At 39.7% G+C, this 16,761-nt stretch overlaps 1 protein-coding gene across 1 annotated transcript in view; it reads left to right on the top strand.

The window, feature by feature from the left end:
- CNTNAP5 (contactin associated protein family member 5) overlaps positions 1-16,761 on the top strand; it is an 865,111-nt gene that overhangs the window by 377,805 nt on the left and 470,545 nt on the right. The window contains 1 exon segment of the mRNA XM_081095918.1: positions 2,233-2,436. Within this exon segment, the coding sequence (XP_080952044.1) occupies positions 2,233-2,436 (204 nt within the window).

The following is a 16,761-nucleotide window of genomic DNA, read 5'->3' as shown; positions in this document are numbered from 1 at the left end:
GCTAACAAGCCATGGCTACTGTATTTGGGACAGATACAGGCCACTGCTGGGGTGGTGTGGGGAGGGTCTGAAAGAACTGGGGTTTTATAAAAATCTCTCTATATGTGGACGGTTTATTTTTAGGGTCTGAACAGTCATCAGCAAACTTTTGGTTAAAAACACTTTACTCCTGAGGAATAAGTTATAAATTTGTATTTTAAAACTGATTACAATAAAGTATGATTTATGCTTATTTTCATTTCAGAACTTCAGTTTTACAAACAATAATTTTAGGTTATTGGTCAAAAAACTTTCTTAATGTATCATTGTGTATACTCAAGCTGTGAATTATAATTTCTTGGTAAATAATAAAAAATGAGTATTTTTGAGTAGCTTATTTCAAATATGACTAAACCCACCCCCATCAAATACCCATTCACCATCATTTCACCCGCATAAAATAGTATATAATGAATCTGTTTAAAATTATAATTAGCCTTATTTTTCTACTATAAAAATAATAAAATATATTATGAAGTTTTTTATAATAAAAATAAAATATAATGTAAAAATAATTTTAATAACACCTCCCAAATTGAGTTCCTACTAACTTTTTAAAATACTTATTCTTAAAGCAGTTTTAGATTCACACCAAAATTTAGAGATTTTTATATCCCACTTTCCCCAAACATGCATGGCACCCCCTCAACAGAAATACTGCATTTATTACAACTGCTGAACTTAAATGGATACATCATAATTACTCAAAATCTACAGTTTGCTTTACTGCTCACACATGGTGTTGTGCATTCTGTGGTTTTGTATAAATATAATGACATGTATCCATCCTTATGGTATAATGCAGAATGTTTTCACTGCCCTAAAAATCATCTGTTTTTCCTCTTCATATTTCCTTCACAATCTGTGGCAAACACTGATCTTTTTACTATCCTCTATGTTTGCCTTTCTCAGAATGCCATATAGTTGAAATCTCACAGTGTGTAACCTTTTCAGATTAGCTTCTTTCACTTTGTAATATACACTTTATTTTCTTCCAAATCTTCTTACACCTTAGTAGTTCATTTCTTTTCAGCAGTAAATAATATTCTATTGTCTGGATATATCACAGTTTATTGATTCACCTATTGAAGAACATCTTGGTTGCTTCCAAATTTTGAAAATTATAAATAAAGCTGCTTTAAACATTTACATGCAGATTTTTGTGTATTCATAGTTTTTAACTCCTTTTGATAAATACAGAGGAATGTGATTCTTGGATAGGATGGTAAGAGTATATTTAGATTTGTAAGAAACTGCCAACCTATTATTCCATATCCCCACTAACATTTGGTATTGTCAGTGCTTCAGAGTTAAGTCATTCTGATACATGTGCAGTGATATCTCATTGTTGATCTAATTTGTATTTCCCTGATGACATATGATATGGAGCATCTTTTCATATACTTATTTGTCATCCGTATATATTCCTTAATGAGGTGAAAATCTCTATTAACTTTTTGGCATACACTTTTTAGATATGTTTACACACACCCATTATATAAGTGTATCTAAATTACAATTACTTGATCTCCTTTTTTTAGCAATCATAAATAAACATTCTTGTATATAAAGACTAAAATTATAACTATCACCTGCACAGGACAGAGCCAGAGATGGTAAGATGCAATATATTTGCCCTGTTTCCAAATAGCAAAGTCTTCCTTACTGCATATTCATTTCTACCAAAACCAAATAAAAATCTTAGAATCCTTCCCAACACAGGGTTCTCAGACTACAGTACTATTTGGTCAGAGTTGAATAATAGTCTATATTTTCACCTCTAACGTTGAGCCTGCGAGAAGGGGATCAAGCAGCTCTGATTATCAAGCAAAGTCATAAGGAAGACAAATCAGGAGGTATTATTGTAAAGCAACATCTGACACAGCAGATCCTGATCTAGGTACTTGTGGTATTCTCATCCTGTTCCCTCAACAAAACTGACATATCACTAATGAGAGGTTTTGCTTCTGATGATCAGTTCATTTTAACTCAGTGTGTGGTGGTTGCCCGTTCATGAATTATTCCCTTGAGTCTAATTAGGGTGGGTCTAGTCTATATTCTTCCCCTTCAAACAACAGGTCTTTCCAGATGTCGAAACATGCCTATAAAATGGACAACAGCTAAGCTGGGAAACAGAACTGGCAGTTAAGAGAATATGCATTGATTTTTCTCCTTCTCTCTCTTTGTGCCCAGAATCCGATGTTGCTGACTTTGATGGCAGGAGCTCCCTGCTGTACAGGTTCAATCAGAAGCTGCTGAGCACCCTCAAAGACGTGATCTCTCTGAAGTTCAAGAGCATCCAAGGGGATGGGGTCCTGTTCCATGGAGAAGGTCAGCGTGGAGACTATATCACGCTGGAGCTCCAGAAAGGGAGGCTCGCCCTGCACCTCAACTTGGGTAAGGTCAGGCTTTCCCCCTATGCAGGTCAGCCTGTGGGAAATTCCTCTTGGTAGCAGATCACAGTCCTTGTCCTTCTAGATTATCAAGTGGAAGTCCTTGGAGCACAATCCATGTTTGAGAAGAAAAATACCACATTTCAAAATGGTTAAGCCATAGATAGCATTATTTACATTGGATAATATTGGTCTGTAAGAAGAAATACAAGCTAAGTGCTGGGGTTTATATTGCTTGATTAAGTATTTATTTACTAGTGGCCTGGTGCACAGATTCATGAACATTGAAGGGAAATTAATTATAAGAAATAGCAACATAATATAACAACAACAAATATATGATATAAAAACAACAAAAACATGATATAAAAACAATGACTGATAAATTGATTAAACTTATTCTAATATCTCCTTGTATACTACTTTCAGATTGCTTGACTAATTTCACTTGTGATGAAGTATTTACAACTTTAACTTTAACATCACATGATCTTTAAACTCGAGAGAAAGCAACATATAACTGAACATGTCCAAAAACAGGTTCAGGTAGGAATATTCCTACTCTGTCTAGATTGGTGCCAGTGAGAGATTTATATGTATGCCACATGTGAAAGTCAACGTTTATTTTTAAATTGCCAGTGTGTGTCATATGTACTGGCCAGTAGGTTGGTCGGATGGAGTGTTGGTCACTAGCCTTTTATATATCCTATCTAATAATAGACAAACATGGTAATTAACCGTACCTTCACTACCATCGCCATTGGCTGATCAGTGGGATATGTAAATTAACCACCAACAAAGATGGCAGCTAATTTGCATACTGCAGGCAGGGTGGGACACTGGTAGTCACCATCCAGGCCCCCCTGTGCGACCCCAGGAGCCCCGGAAGCCAGGCTGCAGGCAAGGCAGCCCCCTGGGACCCAGGAGCTTGTTGGTGAGGTCTGCAGGCGAAGCAGCGATCAAGCTATGAGGGGGAGGGTGGGGGGGCGGAAGGAGCTACAGGAGAAGCTCTGGCCAGAGACTGAAGACTCTGGCCAGAGCGAGGAGCAAAGACTGAAGGCTCCAGCCTCAGCGAAGACTGTGTCCAGAGCAAAGATGGAAGGCGGTGGCCAGAGTGAAGGTCTGGGTCCTGGGTGCCAGAGGAAAACTGGTGCTGGCAGCCAGGGCAAAGAAGGCCTATTGCACGAATCTTCATGCAATGGGCCTCTAATATATATATACCCACACAGTGGGGCCTTGACTTACAAGTGTCCCAACTAATGAGTTTTTTGAGATACCAGCTGTCTCTCAGCTGATTTTTTGCATTGAGTTGACAGAGTAATTTGAGTTGATGAGCTCCTTAACGAGCTCCTTAACGAGCTCGGTCTCGGAACAAATTAAACTCGTAAGTCAAGGCCCCACTGTATATATATAATCTACCTATTTATCTATTTATATGTTAATGTCTTCTTAAAATAATTGACTGATTAAAACACACATGCACACACACACACATGTGCACACACATAATATAAGGAGGCATTTTCACAATCCATTCTATTTAGTACATTTATGAAAATTAAGTTCCAGGAGAAAAAAGGAAAAGAACATTTTAATTTCTTGGTGTTTTTTAGGGGAGTAAAGGTGTCATGTGTATGAGGAAAAATCTAAGTTGTTGGGCATTCCTGGATCTTATTAAGGGAAGTACTGCTTTCTTTCGGTGTCCTGGCTGGGCCAGGGTGAGCTCTAGACTTGCCAAATGCCGACTACTTGAGTACAGAATGCCCTCTTGTCTTCCACACATGTAGGTCACAGGCTTCTCACTGTGGGTTGGCATCTATAATGGCCTTCCTCACCTCAGGCAGATCTTCATTCTACTGCAATCAACTTCCCATCTTTTAGAAAAAGAGAGGGCTCACACTCCTTTATATGATCAAAGGTACTTTTGAAGGAATGGTGAGCCAATTGCAGAAGGTGGGGAGCAGAGTTCTAAAATATTCAAAAAAGAAATCAGAAAAAGAGCCAAGTGGAGGGAAAAAGAAGTGACCATTTTCCTGTCTCCCATTTGATAAACATTTGTATTAAGGATTGGGGTGGATATTATACCTGTAAAAGGGAATTATCAATCAGTATTTACTGTCAGATAGTAACAAAAAGTCTTAGCATAATTGAGTATATAAGTTCAAGTTGCATCAAAGACTGGGGAAAATCATAGATGAATTTTAGCAATTAGAAGGAGAGACATAAGAATGAAGATTAGTTCAGACTCACCCAAACATTCAGCAGAAATGCATTGGTTCATTAACTGGCCTTCAAATCCCAGGATATATGTATGGATAAATGAAGTGGAGCCCCTCCCCATTTATAGGTGGCTTAAAGAACATTGTGGGTGAAATTAGTATCACTTGCCAGTATATCCAGTGTCTTCTGTTGGTAATATTAAATCTATCAGTTGAAGCTATTTATATTTCCAATTTATATAACCATTCACCCTCTATAACTTTGTTATCTCAGTGCATGTTGATGGAAAGGAACAGGTGTGGTCATGCAACAAATTTCACTGTAATTGCAGACATGTGCTGACTATGTATTATAGGGAAAGTTGCATTATTTACAAGTCTTTTTTATTCATTTCTGATGAGGGCTAATAATAACTATCTTACAGAGCATGAACATAAAAACCACAAAACACTATAAATGAGTAATTTATGACAGTAAATAAACATGGGGAAGTATCAAGAACAGAAGCTCTTAATATTACTCATTTATTCAACACACATTTTCATGTCCCATGCCCCGTGCTACCCCATCCTCCTGAAAAGAGATGGATATGTTGAGATAAACAGGACCTGCTCCTTGTGATAATACATAGAATACAAAGGAAGCCTTTTTTCCCCTCCAAATTTCATCTTTTCTATATTTCTAACTGTGGTGGAAACAAAGTAAAACCTCATTTAGCAAATGATTCAGTAGTAAGAATGACTTCTGTCTGTATTCTTCATAGTTTTGGAATGCTTTCATATTTTCATCTGCTCATGGATTCTCCCCATTTCTATCAGTTTCCATGGTTTCCTGTATTTACCTGTTCATGCAGTCACCTAGGATAGTTTTTTAGTAGCTCCCTCTTCTAGAGAGACGCGTCCACATGTCAGTACTGTATCTCTCCATATCTCAGTTTTAGCCAGCAGATCCCTGGGAGCATCCACTTACGGGGAATTGCTTTGAGTTGCCCATCATAAAATCTCTGTAATTCAGCTTTCACGGGGGCAAGATAAAACTTTGTTTAGGGCACCTACCTGACATAAGCTCTTGAGGCAAATGGAGTCCATTGGAAACAAGGGTTTTCCATTTCAAACATCAGGCCTGACAAATACACACCATTCCTGTTCGACTGGCTCATTACCAAATCTATTCTCCTAAATGCCTCATGAGCCATTCTCTTCACTACAACAGTGTCTGATATTTATAAATAGTCACAATGGGCTAGAATCCCATCCAAACCTCAGAGCTTGCCTATTAGGTAAGTAAACATTAACTTCAATTTACTCATGGAGAATATTAGGCTCAAGGAGGATAAATCACTTGTTCAATTTGCACCGCTAGCTATTAGGTGTTACCACTATTAATATCTAGTTATGTCAACCATTTTTTACTATTATTTTAAAACTAGAGGCCCAGTGCACGAAATTCCTGCACTGGGCTGGGGGGGGGGGTGCTTTCCTCAGCCTGGCCTGCACCCTCTCACAGTCCAGGAGCCCTTGGGGGATGTCCGACTGATGTCTTAAGCAAGCCATCATCAGTCCGACATCCTTAGTGCTGCCACAGAGGCTAGAGAGGCTCCTGCCACCACCGCTGCATTCGCCAACCCGTGAGCCTGGTTCCAGGCTTCTGGCTGAGCGATGTTACACTGTGGGAGCACACTGACCACCAGGGGGCAGCTCCTGCATTGAGAGTCTGCCCCCTGGTGGTCAGTGAGCATCATAGTGACTGTTTTTTCTGCTGTTCCGTCAATTTGCTTATTAGCTTTTTACTATATAGGATATAGTTTTATTTATTTCAGAGAGGGAAAGAGAATAATTGGTTGGCTTCCACCTGCATGCACCCTACTGGGGATCAAGCCTACAACCCGGGCATGTACCCTGAGCAGGAATCTCACCGTGACCTGGTTCAGAGGTCGACACTCAACAACTGAGCCGCACAGCCAGGCACTATTATTTTAAGATTATAAAATGTGTCAATGATACATCTAATAAGGAATTGGCATCCAAAATGTATTAGGGTCTTACACAGCTCAACACCAAAAAATCAAACAATCCAATTAAAAAATGTGAAGAAGACCTGAGGAGCCAATTCTCCAAAGAGGACACACAGGAGACCAATAGGCATATGAAATGATGCTTAACATCACTAATTGTTAGAGAAATGCAAATTAAAATCACGATGAAATATTTCACACCAGTGAGAATGGCTATCATCAATAAATCTACAAACAACAAGTGGAGCAAAGGGAACCCTCCTGCACTGTTGGTGGGAATGCAGACTGGGGCACACTGTGGAAAACAGTGTGAAGGGTTCTCAAAAAATTAAAATGGAACTCTGCCTTATGACCCAGCATTCCCACTTCTGGAAATATATCCAAGGAAATCCAAAACACTAATTTGAAATGTATGCACCTCTATGTTCATTGCAGCATTATTTACAAAAGTCAAGATATGGAAACAATCCAAGTGCCCATCAATAGACAAGTGGATAAAAATGCTCTGGTATATACAAAGAGCTCTGACCATAAAAAAGAATGAAATCTTACCATTTGCTACAGCCTGGATGGACTTTTATGTGAAATAAGTTAGTTAGAAAAAGTCAAGTACCCCATGATATCACTTACGTAAGGAATCTAAGGAACAAAAAAAAAAAAAAAAATGAAACTGGAACAGACTTGTAGACACAGAACTGACAGTTGTTTGCCAAAGGAGAGGGAGTTTGGGAGACAGAGTAAAAAAAGTTTAAGGATTTAAGAAGTAGAAATTGGTAGTTACAAAATAGTCTGGGAGGATGTAAAGTATACTATAGGGAATATAGTCAATAGAATTGTAATAACTACTAATGATTCCAGGTGGATACTGGAAACATCAAAGGGAAAACTGTTTATTTTGTATGATCTTTTAAAACATATTATCAAATGTTTCAGTTTTAGAAAACTTAAAAAGAAAAAAAAAACAATTATAACAAAGTGAAGGAAAGAATCACTTGAAATCCTATAGCCCAGTCATGTCTCCTATTAAAATTTGGGTACATTTTCAAGTGTGTTTCTTCATTATTTACACGATTTCTTAAAACATATTATGTAACATCTATGTTCTTCTCAAAGTGAAAAGAGCTCATACCATCCATGATTGTGTTTGCTTATTTATTTGTTTTGGAAAAATGAAAGAGAGAGAGAATCCCATGGGATAGGCTCCAGAATGGTGCTGGGCCAATGTAAAAGGGAGTTTCACTCTGGCTTCTGTGGACACTCCAGCAGTTTCTTTTAGTGGCAGGTCTCCAGCATGTGTTTCTTATCTAACCTCTGACTTTACCTTTTAGATACTGGATGAGGTGGGGGTTCAGTGCCATTACAGGCTGCAGATGGTCTTTGAGGGCAGATAGACTTTGGTCTTTCCATGCAACCCTCTTTGCAGACCACCTGACTCATTACCTACTTATCCCTGCTGTGGCTGATTCTAATAGATTACCATATTTTTCCATGTATAAGATGCCCCCATGTATAAGACTGTCCCCACTTTTCCAACCCAAAATTAAGAAATCAATATTTTAAACATTTTACTGGTTTTCCTCTTAAGGCCTTCTTTTTTTTAGGCATCTTAAGGAGTTGTTCTTCCTGTTTTCTCCATTGTCTGATCATATACTCAGTGGAAGGAGGCCCAAATTGACTCTCTGTAGCTCTATTTCCATGCTCTTTTACAATAGATGATTACATTCAGTTTGAAATTTGCAGAGTAAGACAATTGCTTACCAGTATTTATCTTTTTATTTTTTGACATTTTTATGGGCTCAGAACACTCCAGTCTCTGTTGCATCTGCACACTCTCCACCTCCACTTCCAATTATTGCATCAGCTGACATCAGTAACAATAAGGCTCATGATTGGAGAAAGCCTGTTTGACAAAGTATGGGCAGCTGCCCACAAGTGCGGCTCCCTCCTTGGATGACTTCCATGTATAAGATGCCTCTCAATTTTCAGTCTAACGATTTTAGAAAAAAAAAAAAAAAAGCATCTTATACCCGGAAAAATACGGTAGTTCTGTGTAAACTTGAATTAGATGGACCTCCTTTGATTACTTTCTTAGAATAGAAAAATGATTTTTCTATAACTATGAATAAGAGACTTCTTCTCTCAGTTCATAAGAAGGTTATAGAGATTCTGCTTCTTGGTTTTTACACATCACTCAGGTCACTGGTGGCAGTGTGCCCTCTGTGCTTTTATAGCAGCACAAACGCAGACACACAGGAGGGGAAATCAAAGAGCAGAAGTATTATGCCACTGGGAACTGCCATAGGAACTAAGCAAGACATCAACAGTAAATGTAGGTCACTCATCCTCCCCACAGACCAGTGCCTTGGAGCTGAGGCCGAGTTCTGTGCTGCCTGCAGGTGCAGCGGTGGTGAAGTGGGAGTCCTGGAGCCGAAGAGACAAACACATGCAGTGCAGGTGTCCCAGAGCCAAGCATGGGGTTTACAGGCAAGAGCACTGGATTGTATGACCCCCATAAAGATATCTTGAGAAATCATTCTCCAGAGTCAGATGGACATTTACTTCAGCTCTTTCAAAATCCGGGCATTTTAAGCCAACCACATGTACTTATAGAAGTTTGGACACCCTTTGTAATACTTTAAGCAATAAAAAAAAAAGAGTAAAAAAAAAAAGAAGTTTGGTGATGTTTCTGAGCTCGTATGAAGTACTAGGGAAGAATTTTCAAAGGTTGCTGCTTTTGAGATCCCACACTCAAGCACTGTACTAGACATTTAAATATAGATTTAGTTTGCATTACACGGGCATGGTACACATTATATATAACCCCATTTTACAGATTAAGAAACTGATGATCAGCGTTGCTTAGTCAGTTTTTCAAAGTCACATATTTGCATAAGTGTAGAGCTTGGGTTACATCCCTCTTTGATCCTACACCAATGTCCTTATGTTAATGATTACAATTTTGTAAACCTTCATTAAACAATTGCATGCTAATTTTCAAGTCCATATGCATATGTTAAATTGTGAAAATGGGGAGAGATGGGTGAGAGAGGGGAATCCAGAAAGGCTTATTAATTAACCTTGAGTTATCTAGAGATTTTATTATTTAAAAAAAGAGGAAGACAGGCATTTTATACAAAGTGTCACCGAGAGAAGATTCATCACATTTTTCATAAATGTTCTTATTCATGCAATAAGAATTTTTGAACAAATATATTAAGTCAGGCACTGAGCTAGGCCTAGGGATTAAAGATTACATTTAGCAGTCCCCATTTTTAAGGAGCTCCCAGACTGATAAAACAGTTATTTCTATGCACTCAAATTTTGTAATATTAATTTAAAAATATAATTATGCATCACCAAAATCATAGCATTTTCTAAGATAGCAAAATCACAGAAGATGGATACAGAGGAGTGACCAAACTTGAGCAATAATCCCTAAATCTGGAGAGTGTTTTATTGAATAAAGAAGTTCCTAACAACTAAAGATATGCCTTTCATTCATTGCTTCAGTGATACCTAAGGATTTGCTCTGGTTTGAGGGCCACACTCTCTGTAATCACATGACTTCCTGTTAGTTTCTTTTTATTTTCTTCAGAAGGTCTCACTTGAGTACCTCGGAGAATATTAATTAGCTCTGCATATACTCACACGGGATTTTTATGATAATGAATAGCCTATGTAGGTGAAATATTTTTTTTTTATTCTACATCATATCTCCCCCCTTTTACTGTTGCCCCATTTTTGTTTTCAACCAAGCTCACTTTTTCGATCCATTACATTATTTCCTGAGACCCTATATTCCTCTATATAGCTAATGTATGTGTGATGGATGCAAATGGTCAGAACATAAGACATAAAGGTAAAAGAGTATCATTTTTTCCAGTAGGGATCCTGTGAGAATTTGAGCTTTAGGATCAGAGAGAGCTGAGTTGTAACCCTAATTCTTTGTGTCCTTGAGTAAGTCATATGGCTTCTTTGAGACAGAGATTTTGAAGGGTCGTGTTCAGAAACAATCAAAACAACATACATAAAGTCATTCCCTCATGTGAGAAGTTTAATAAATAATCTGAAAAATTAAAGGTGGGTCAGTCAGTTCTGAAGATCCAAGGAGGGCAGACATCAGGAGCATCCATATGAATGGGCAACTATTTCAACAGGGAATCCATCCTTTGTAAGAGTGACTTTTTTTTTCTGAAATACAGTCTTAAACAAGAGAGTTCCTAAGCCTTTTGCTCAGGGTATCTGAAATTCACAGACTCTGCAAGTTAAAGTGGCACGCATTTCTTCACTAAGATACGACCAAGCAAGAAGCTTCAATCAAAGACTTTTGGGTGAAAACACTGTGAAATGCACACACTTAGTCAGAAAATGTTCCTTCTAAGGGAGAAGAAATTGACATGTTTATGTTAGGGGTGGAAGATAAAAAGATTAAATTAGAAATGCTTTGCAAGCATTTCATGCTTCCTATACAAATTGTACACCCTTGCAGCTTTTGAGCAATATTTATACTATTTTCATTTTAACTATATCTCAAGCCACATGAGAACCAGTTTATTTAAATTAGAAATAAGATTTTCCTTAAATTTTTTAGCCTAAAAGATAGCTACTGCATATTTTTATTGTCTTTTCCCCCTCCACATCTGTGTATGGGAATTTTATATTGCCTTAATCTATTGTAAACTGGTTAAAGCTAGTAGTTGGACCTCAATTGTCACTAAAATAAAACTTGCAATATATATTCCAGGATAAAGAGTTTTATAATCTTTTGAAAATTGTTTTACTGTGATCTTTATAATGACATTTCTTCCTGCTGACACTAGTGTAGATATAATTCAAAAGCCCTACTTCATAGATTGCAGAAATTCCATTTCTGAAACTGTTTAAACAAACTAACTTTCACTCAATTTGTTTTAACACATGATTTTTGAGTATCAACATAGAATAGGTAATGAAAAGGTGAGTGAAATTCATTCACGCCAGTCATTTATTGGTTAACTAGAAGCCCAATGCATGAATTCGTGCACAGGTGGGGTCCTGAAGCGGGTGGGGAGGGCCGGGACATGATTGGTCTTCTGGGCGGATGATGGGATGCCCTTGCTGGCCAGGGATCCAGATCCATCCAGCTGACTTTTGCCCCGGTTGTCAGGAGCCACCTGGTGGCCGCTTTTATATTGTTTCTTCCTTGAGGAGCATCTAGGGAGGGGAAGCAGCCACAGTGCCCAGCTGACGATGGCACTGTTGGGATCATGCCAGCAGCGCCGGTCTGTTGGTGACCGGCCCATTCTCTGGACCTGCAGGACTACTGAGGGAGGGAGAGGCTGCTGCGGGGCTGGTGGGCCATTGGGCCAGATCTCAGCTGAGGGGTGCTCCCGCTGTGGGAGCACTCTGACTACAGACGCTCCTGTGTTGAGTGTCTTCCCCTGGTGGTCAGGGAGCAGCATAGCAACTGATTGTTCCAGTCTTTCCAGTTGTTCCAGTCGTAGGGTCGCTCTGTCACTTAGGCACTTAGGCTTTTAGATAGATAGATAGATAGATAGATAGATAGATAGATAGATAGATAGATGGGTGGGTGGGTGGGTGGGTGGGTGGGTGGGTGGGTGGATGGATGGATGGATGGATGGATAGATAGATAGATAGATAGATAGATAGATAGATAGATAGATGGATGGATGGATAGATTTAAAAGTAACTTGAGCCCTGGCCAGTTTGGCTCAGTGGACAGAGCATTGGCCTGGGGATCAAAGCGTCCTGGGTTCAATTATGGTCAAGGGCATGTGCCTTGGTTGCGGGCTCGTTCCCCAGTGGCGGATGTGCAGGAGGCAGCCAATAAATTATTCTCTCTCATCATTGATGTTTCTCTCTCTCTCCCTCTCCCTTCCTCTCTGAAATCAGTAAAAAAAGTAACTTGATTTGAAAAAAAATATATGCACTCCTATGTTCATTGCAGCATTATTTACAATAACCAAGCTATGAAAGCAACTGAAGTTCCCATCTATAGGCAAGAGGATAAAAAAGCAGTGGTACATGTACACAATGGATTATTACTCAACCATAAAATAAGAATGAGATCTTAACATTTTCAAATTAAGAAGTACAAATTGGCTGTTACAAAATAGTCATAAATAATTATGGGGATGTAAAGTAGAGCAGAGTCAATAATCCTATCTAATAAAAGAGAAACATGGTAATTGGCGTACGACCGCTACCCTTCCCATTGGCTAATCAGCGAGATATGCAAATTAACTGTCAGCCAAGATGGCGGCTGGCAGCCAGGCAGCTTGAAACTAACATGAGGCTTGCTTGCTTCAGTGACGGAGGACTGCAACGTTCCCCGCCTGCCTTGCCGGCCTCTGAGCCTGCAGTTTCAAACATTGTAACAAATATAGATGCTAAACAAAACCCCAGAAACCAGCTTTCAGCCACTGGGATCTCAGAGCTGGAGTTGATACAGAGTTTCGATTATAGAACCAGATAATTAAACAAACCAGATACCTGCTTTCAGGAGTGGAGGCCTAAGAGCTGGAGCCTCAGAGCTAAAGCTGGCCAAGAATAAAAAAAAAAAAAAAAAAAAAAAAAAAAGGAAAAAAGAAGCAGTTGGGAGCTTCAGTCCCAGTCTGAAAACAGCCCTCAGCCCCTCACCCAGACTGGCCAGGCACCCCAGTGGGGACCCCCACCCTGATCCAGGATACCTTTCAGGGCAAACCAGCCAGCCCCCACCCATGCACCAGGCCTCTATTCTATATAGTAAAAGGGTAATATGCCTCCCTGCACTGGGATCAGCGGAGCTGAGAGGCTTCCCGGCACTGGGATCAGCGTGACAGGGGGCAGCGCCCAAACCCCCTGATCACCCTGCGGCTCTGTGTGTGACAGGGTGCGGCGCCCCAACCCCCCCACCCCCCACGGACCCTGCTCTGTGTATGAGGGGATAGAGCCATAACCTCCCCATCAGCCCTGCCCTGAGTGTGAGAGTGGCGGCACCCCAACCACCTGATCGGCCCTGCTCTCTGTGTGATGGGGTAGAACCATAACCTCCCCATCAGCCCTGCCCTGAGTGTGACAGTGGTGGTGCCCCAACCCCCTGATTGGCCCTGCCCCGAGTGTGACAAAGGGCGGTGCCCCAACTCCCCTATCGGCCCTGCTCTGTGCATGACAGGGGGGAGCTCCCCAACCCCCTAATAGACCCTGCTCTGTGCGTGACAGGGGTTGGCGCCGCAACCTCCCCATCGACCCTGCCTTGAGTGTGACAGGGGGCGGTGCCCCAACACCCCAATTGGCCCTACCCTGAGCGTGACTGAGGGTGGCAACACAACCTCCTGATCACCCTGCTCTGTGCATGACAGGGGAAGGTGCCCCAACTCCCCAATCGGCCCTGCTCTGAGCCTGACCAGGGGCTGCACCTAGGGATTGGGCCTGCCCTCTGCCACCCGGGAGCAGGCCTAAGCCAGCAGGGCGTTATCTCCCGAGGGGTCCCAGACTGCGAGAGGGCACAGGCTGGGCTGAGGGACCCCCCCTGCCCCCCGAGTGCACAAATTTTTGTGCACCGGGCCTCTAGTATTATAATAACTGTGTATCATGTCACTGGGGCACTGGAAATATCAAGGAAAAACTTTGTAAAGTATGTGATTGATTAACCACTATGCTGTACACATAAAAATAATAAAAATAATATTACATGTAAATTGTAATTGAAAAATTAAAAAAATATATTTAAAAAGCAAAAAAAAGTAACAATGTGGGAGATGTTCAATAATTTGCATATCATTCATATTGTGTTCAATCAGTCAGCCTTGCAGGATAAGGATTATGTTTTTTAAAAGTTTGTTTTTCCCATTATCCAAAATAAGTATGCTTACTCTAAAATATAGAAAATTAAAACCACTGTATTTTACTAAACACATTATTGTCTAATACTCTTATCTATTTTTTTCGTATTTATAATTTAGTATATGTTTATACTTTTCACTTTGCATATACATATATATATACACTTCAAATACATTTTTTATTGATTTTAGAGAGGAAGGGAGAGGGAGAGATAGAAACATCAATGATGAAAGAGAATCATTGATTGGCTGCCTCCTCTCTGCCTCATATTGAGGATCTAGCCTGCAACCCAGGCATGTGCCCTGACTGGGCATGGAACTGTGACCTCCTGAGCCTCAGCACCACAGCGGCTGGATTGCATTTTTTAAGTTTTTAAATCAATAAGGTATAAATTATTGAATATCCTTTCATTTAATGTTATGTTTTTATTTGATAAAAAAAATGGCAGTCATGCCCCCAACTGGTGTGGCTCAGTGAATGACACTTGACCTATGAACCAGGAAGTCACAGTTTGATTCTCCATCAGGGCACATGAAGGGGTTGCTGGCTGGATCTCCAGCCTGGTGCATGTAAGAGGCAGACAATCAATGATTCCCTCTCATCACTGGTGTTTCTATCTCTCTCTCTCTCTCCCTTTCTTTCTGAAATCAATAAAAATATATTTTTTAAAAGGCAGCTAGTACTGAGTATACTTTTAAAATCAAGTAAGTACTTTTTAAATTTATTAATTTTTAGATGTCTCTATAATATTCCATCTGCTGATTCTAAGTTTATGCAAAGTCTTTTTTCTCTCTTTCCAAATAATGGAATGTTATCTCCAATTTTTAAATTATTGGATATTAAAACTATTTTACTATATTTTAGTTTGTTTACTTAGGGTAGATTTCTGGAATGTAATTTACTAAGTAAAAAGTTATTAAAACATTTTACAAAGTACAATATTGATTGCTAAAATATTTATTGGCATAGGTGTTTTGTTTTAAGTTTGGTGGATTTCATTTTGCATTATCTTTGGGCAATAAAAAAACGGATTGGCTAGCCCTAATCGGTCTGGCTCAGTGGATAGAGCATTGGCCTACAGACTGAAGGGTCCTAGGTTCGATTCTGGTCAGAGGTATGTGCCTTGGTTGCGGGCAAATCCCCTGTGGGGGGTGTTCAGGAGGCAGCCGATTGATGTTTCTCTCTCATCAATGTTTCTAACTTTCTATCCCTCTCTCTTCCTCTCTGTAAAAATCCAATAAAATATATTTAAAAAAAAAAGGATTGACTAAGTAAATGAACAAATAAACAATGAGCAATACTAATCCATTTTTGAGGAAAGGTCAACAAATTGCTTTACATATTTATGAAAATGTCATGAGGTATTTTACAATGAAAAGGTAAGTGTGCTAACTAAGATTTTTGGTTTCACTACGGCTATTAAAAAGAAGTAGCTGAATTTTACTTAAGATGATGTACACTTTTATTCCTTTGAAGTCTTAAATTTATGAATGACATTATTGGATGAAATGATAGCAGCAAATTTAGGGAACCAGGGTTAGAGCACAGGACAGGAAGCTGACTTTCAAACGTGATAAGAGTAAGAATGGGGTAAAGCCAGACCCTGCTTCCTGCTGCTCAGATGTTCTGACCCATTAAGATGGTGGCAATAATGGTGGCAGCAGACAAAGGGAAACATGGCTGTAACAACCAACTTGGAATTTTACTCCTCAAACTTCAGGATTTAAATGTTCCAATCTACTGCTGAGATAACCGTGACCTAATCATTGTGACAAATCAACTCATTCAAGTCAGCTGTATTTCTCAACACAAAAGTTGTACACCTGATGTACTGAAAAGAGATCATTCAGGGAAAATTAGGACTTGAGATAAGTAGGTAGCCATCAAGAATATACAATAAAGGTGTAAAACTGTATCTCATACTATACACCAGGATATATTACAAATAGAAAATGGGAGAAGTCTTTAAAAATCTCAGAGTCCTAGTCAGCTAGGCTCAGTGGGTAGAGCATCGGCCGGCAGACTGAGAAGTCCCAGGTTCAGTTATGGTTAAGGGTACAGAACTCGGCTGCAGACTCAATCCGGCCTGGTCAGGGCACCTGCAGAAGGCAACCTGTGGCTGTGTCTCTCACATAGATATTTCCCTCTCTCTGTCTGTCTCTCCCCTTCCCATTCTTTCCAAAATTCAATGAAAAAATATCCTCAGTTGAAGATTAATAGCAACAAAAATGTCAGAATGGAGAGGACCTTTAAAACTGTAACACAAATCCA

This window comes from Myotis nattereri (assembly GCF_964212035.1).
Source record: "Myotis nattereri genome assembly, chromosome: 7".
Taxonomy (NCBI): domain Eukaryota; kingdom Metazoa; phylum Chordata; class Mammalia; order Chiroptera; family Vespertilionidae; genus Myotis; species Myotis nattereri.
This window is presented reverse-complemented; position numbering and strand designations above follow the sequence as displayed.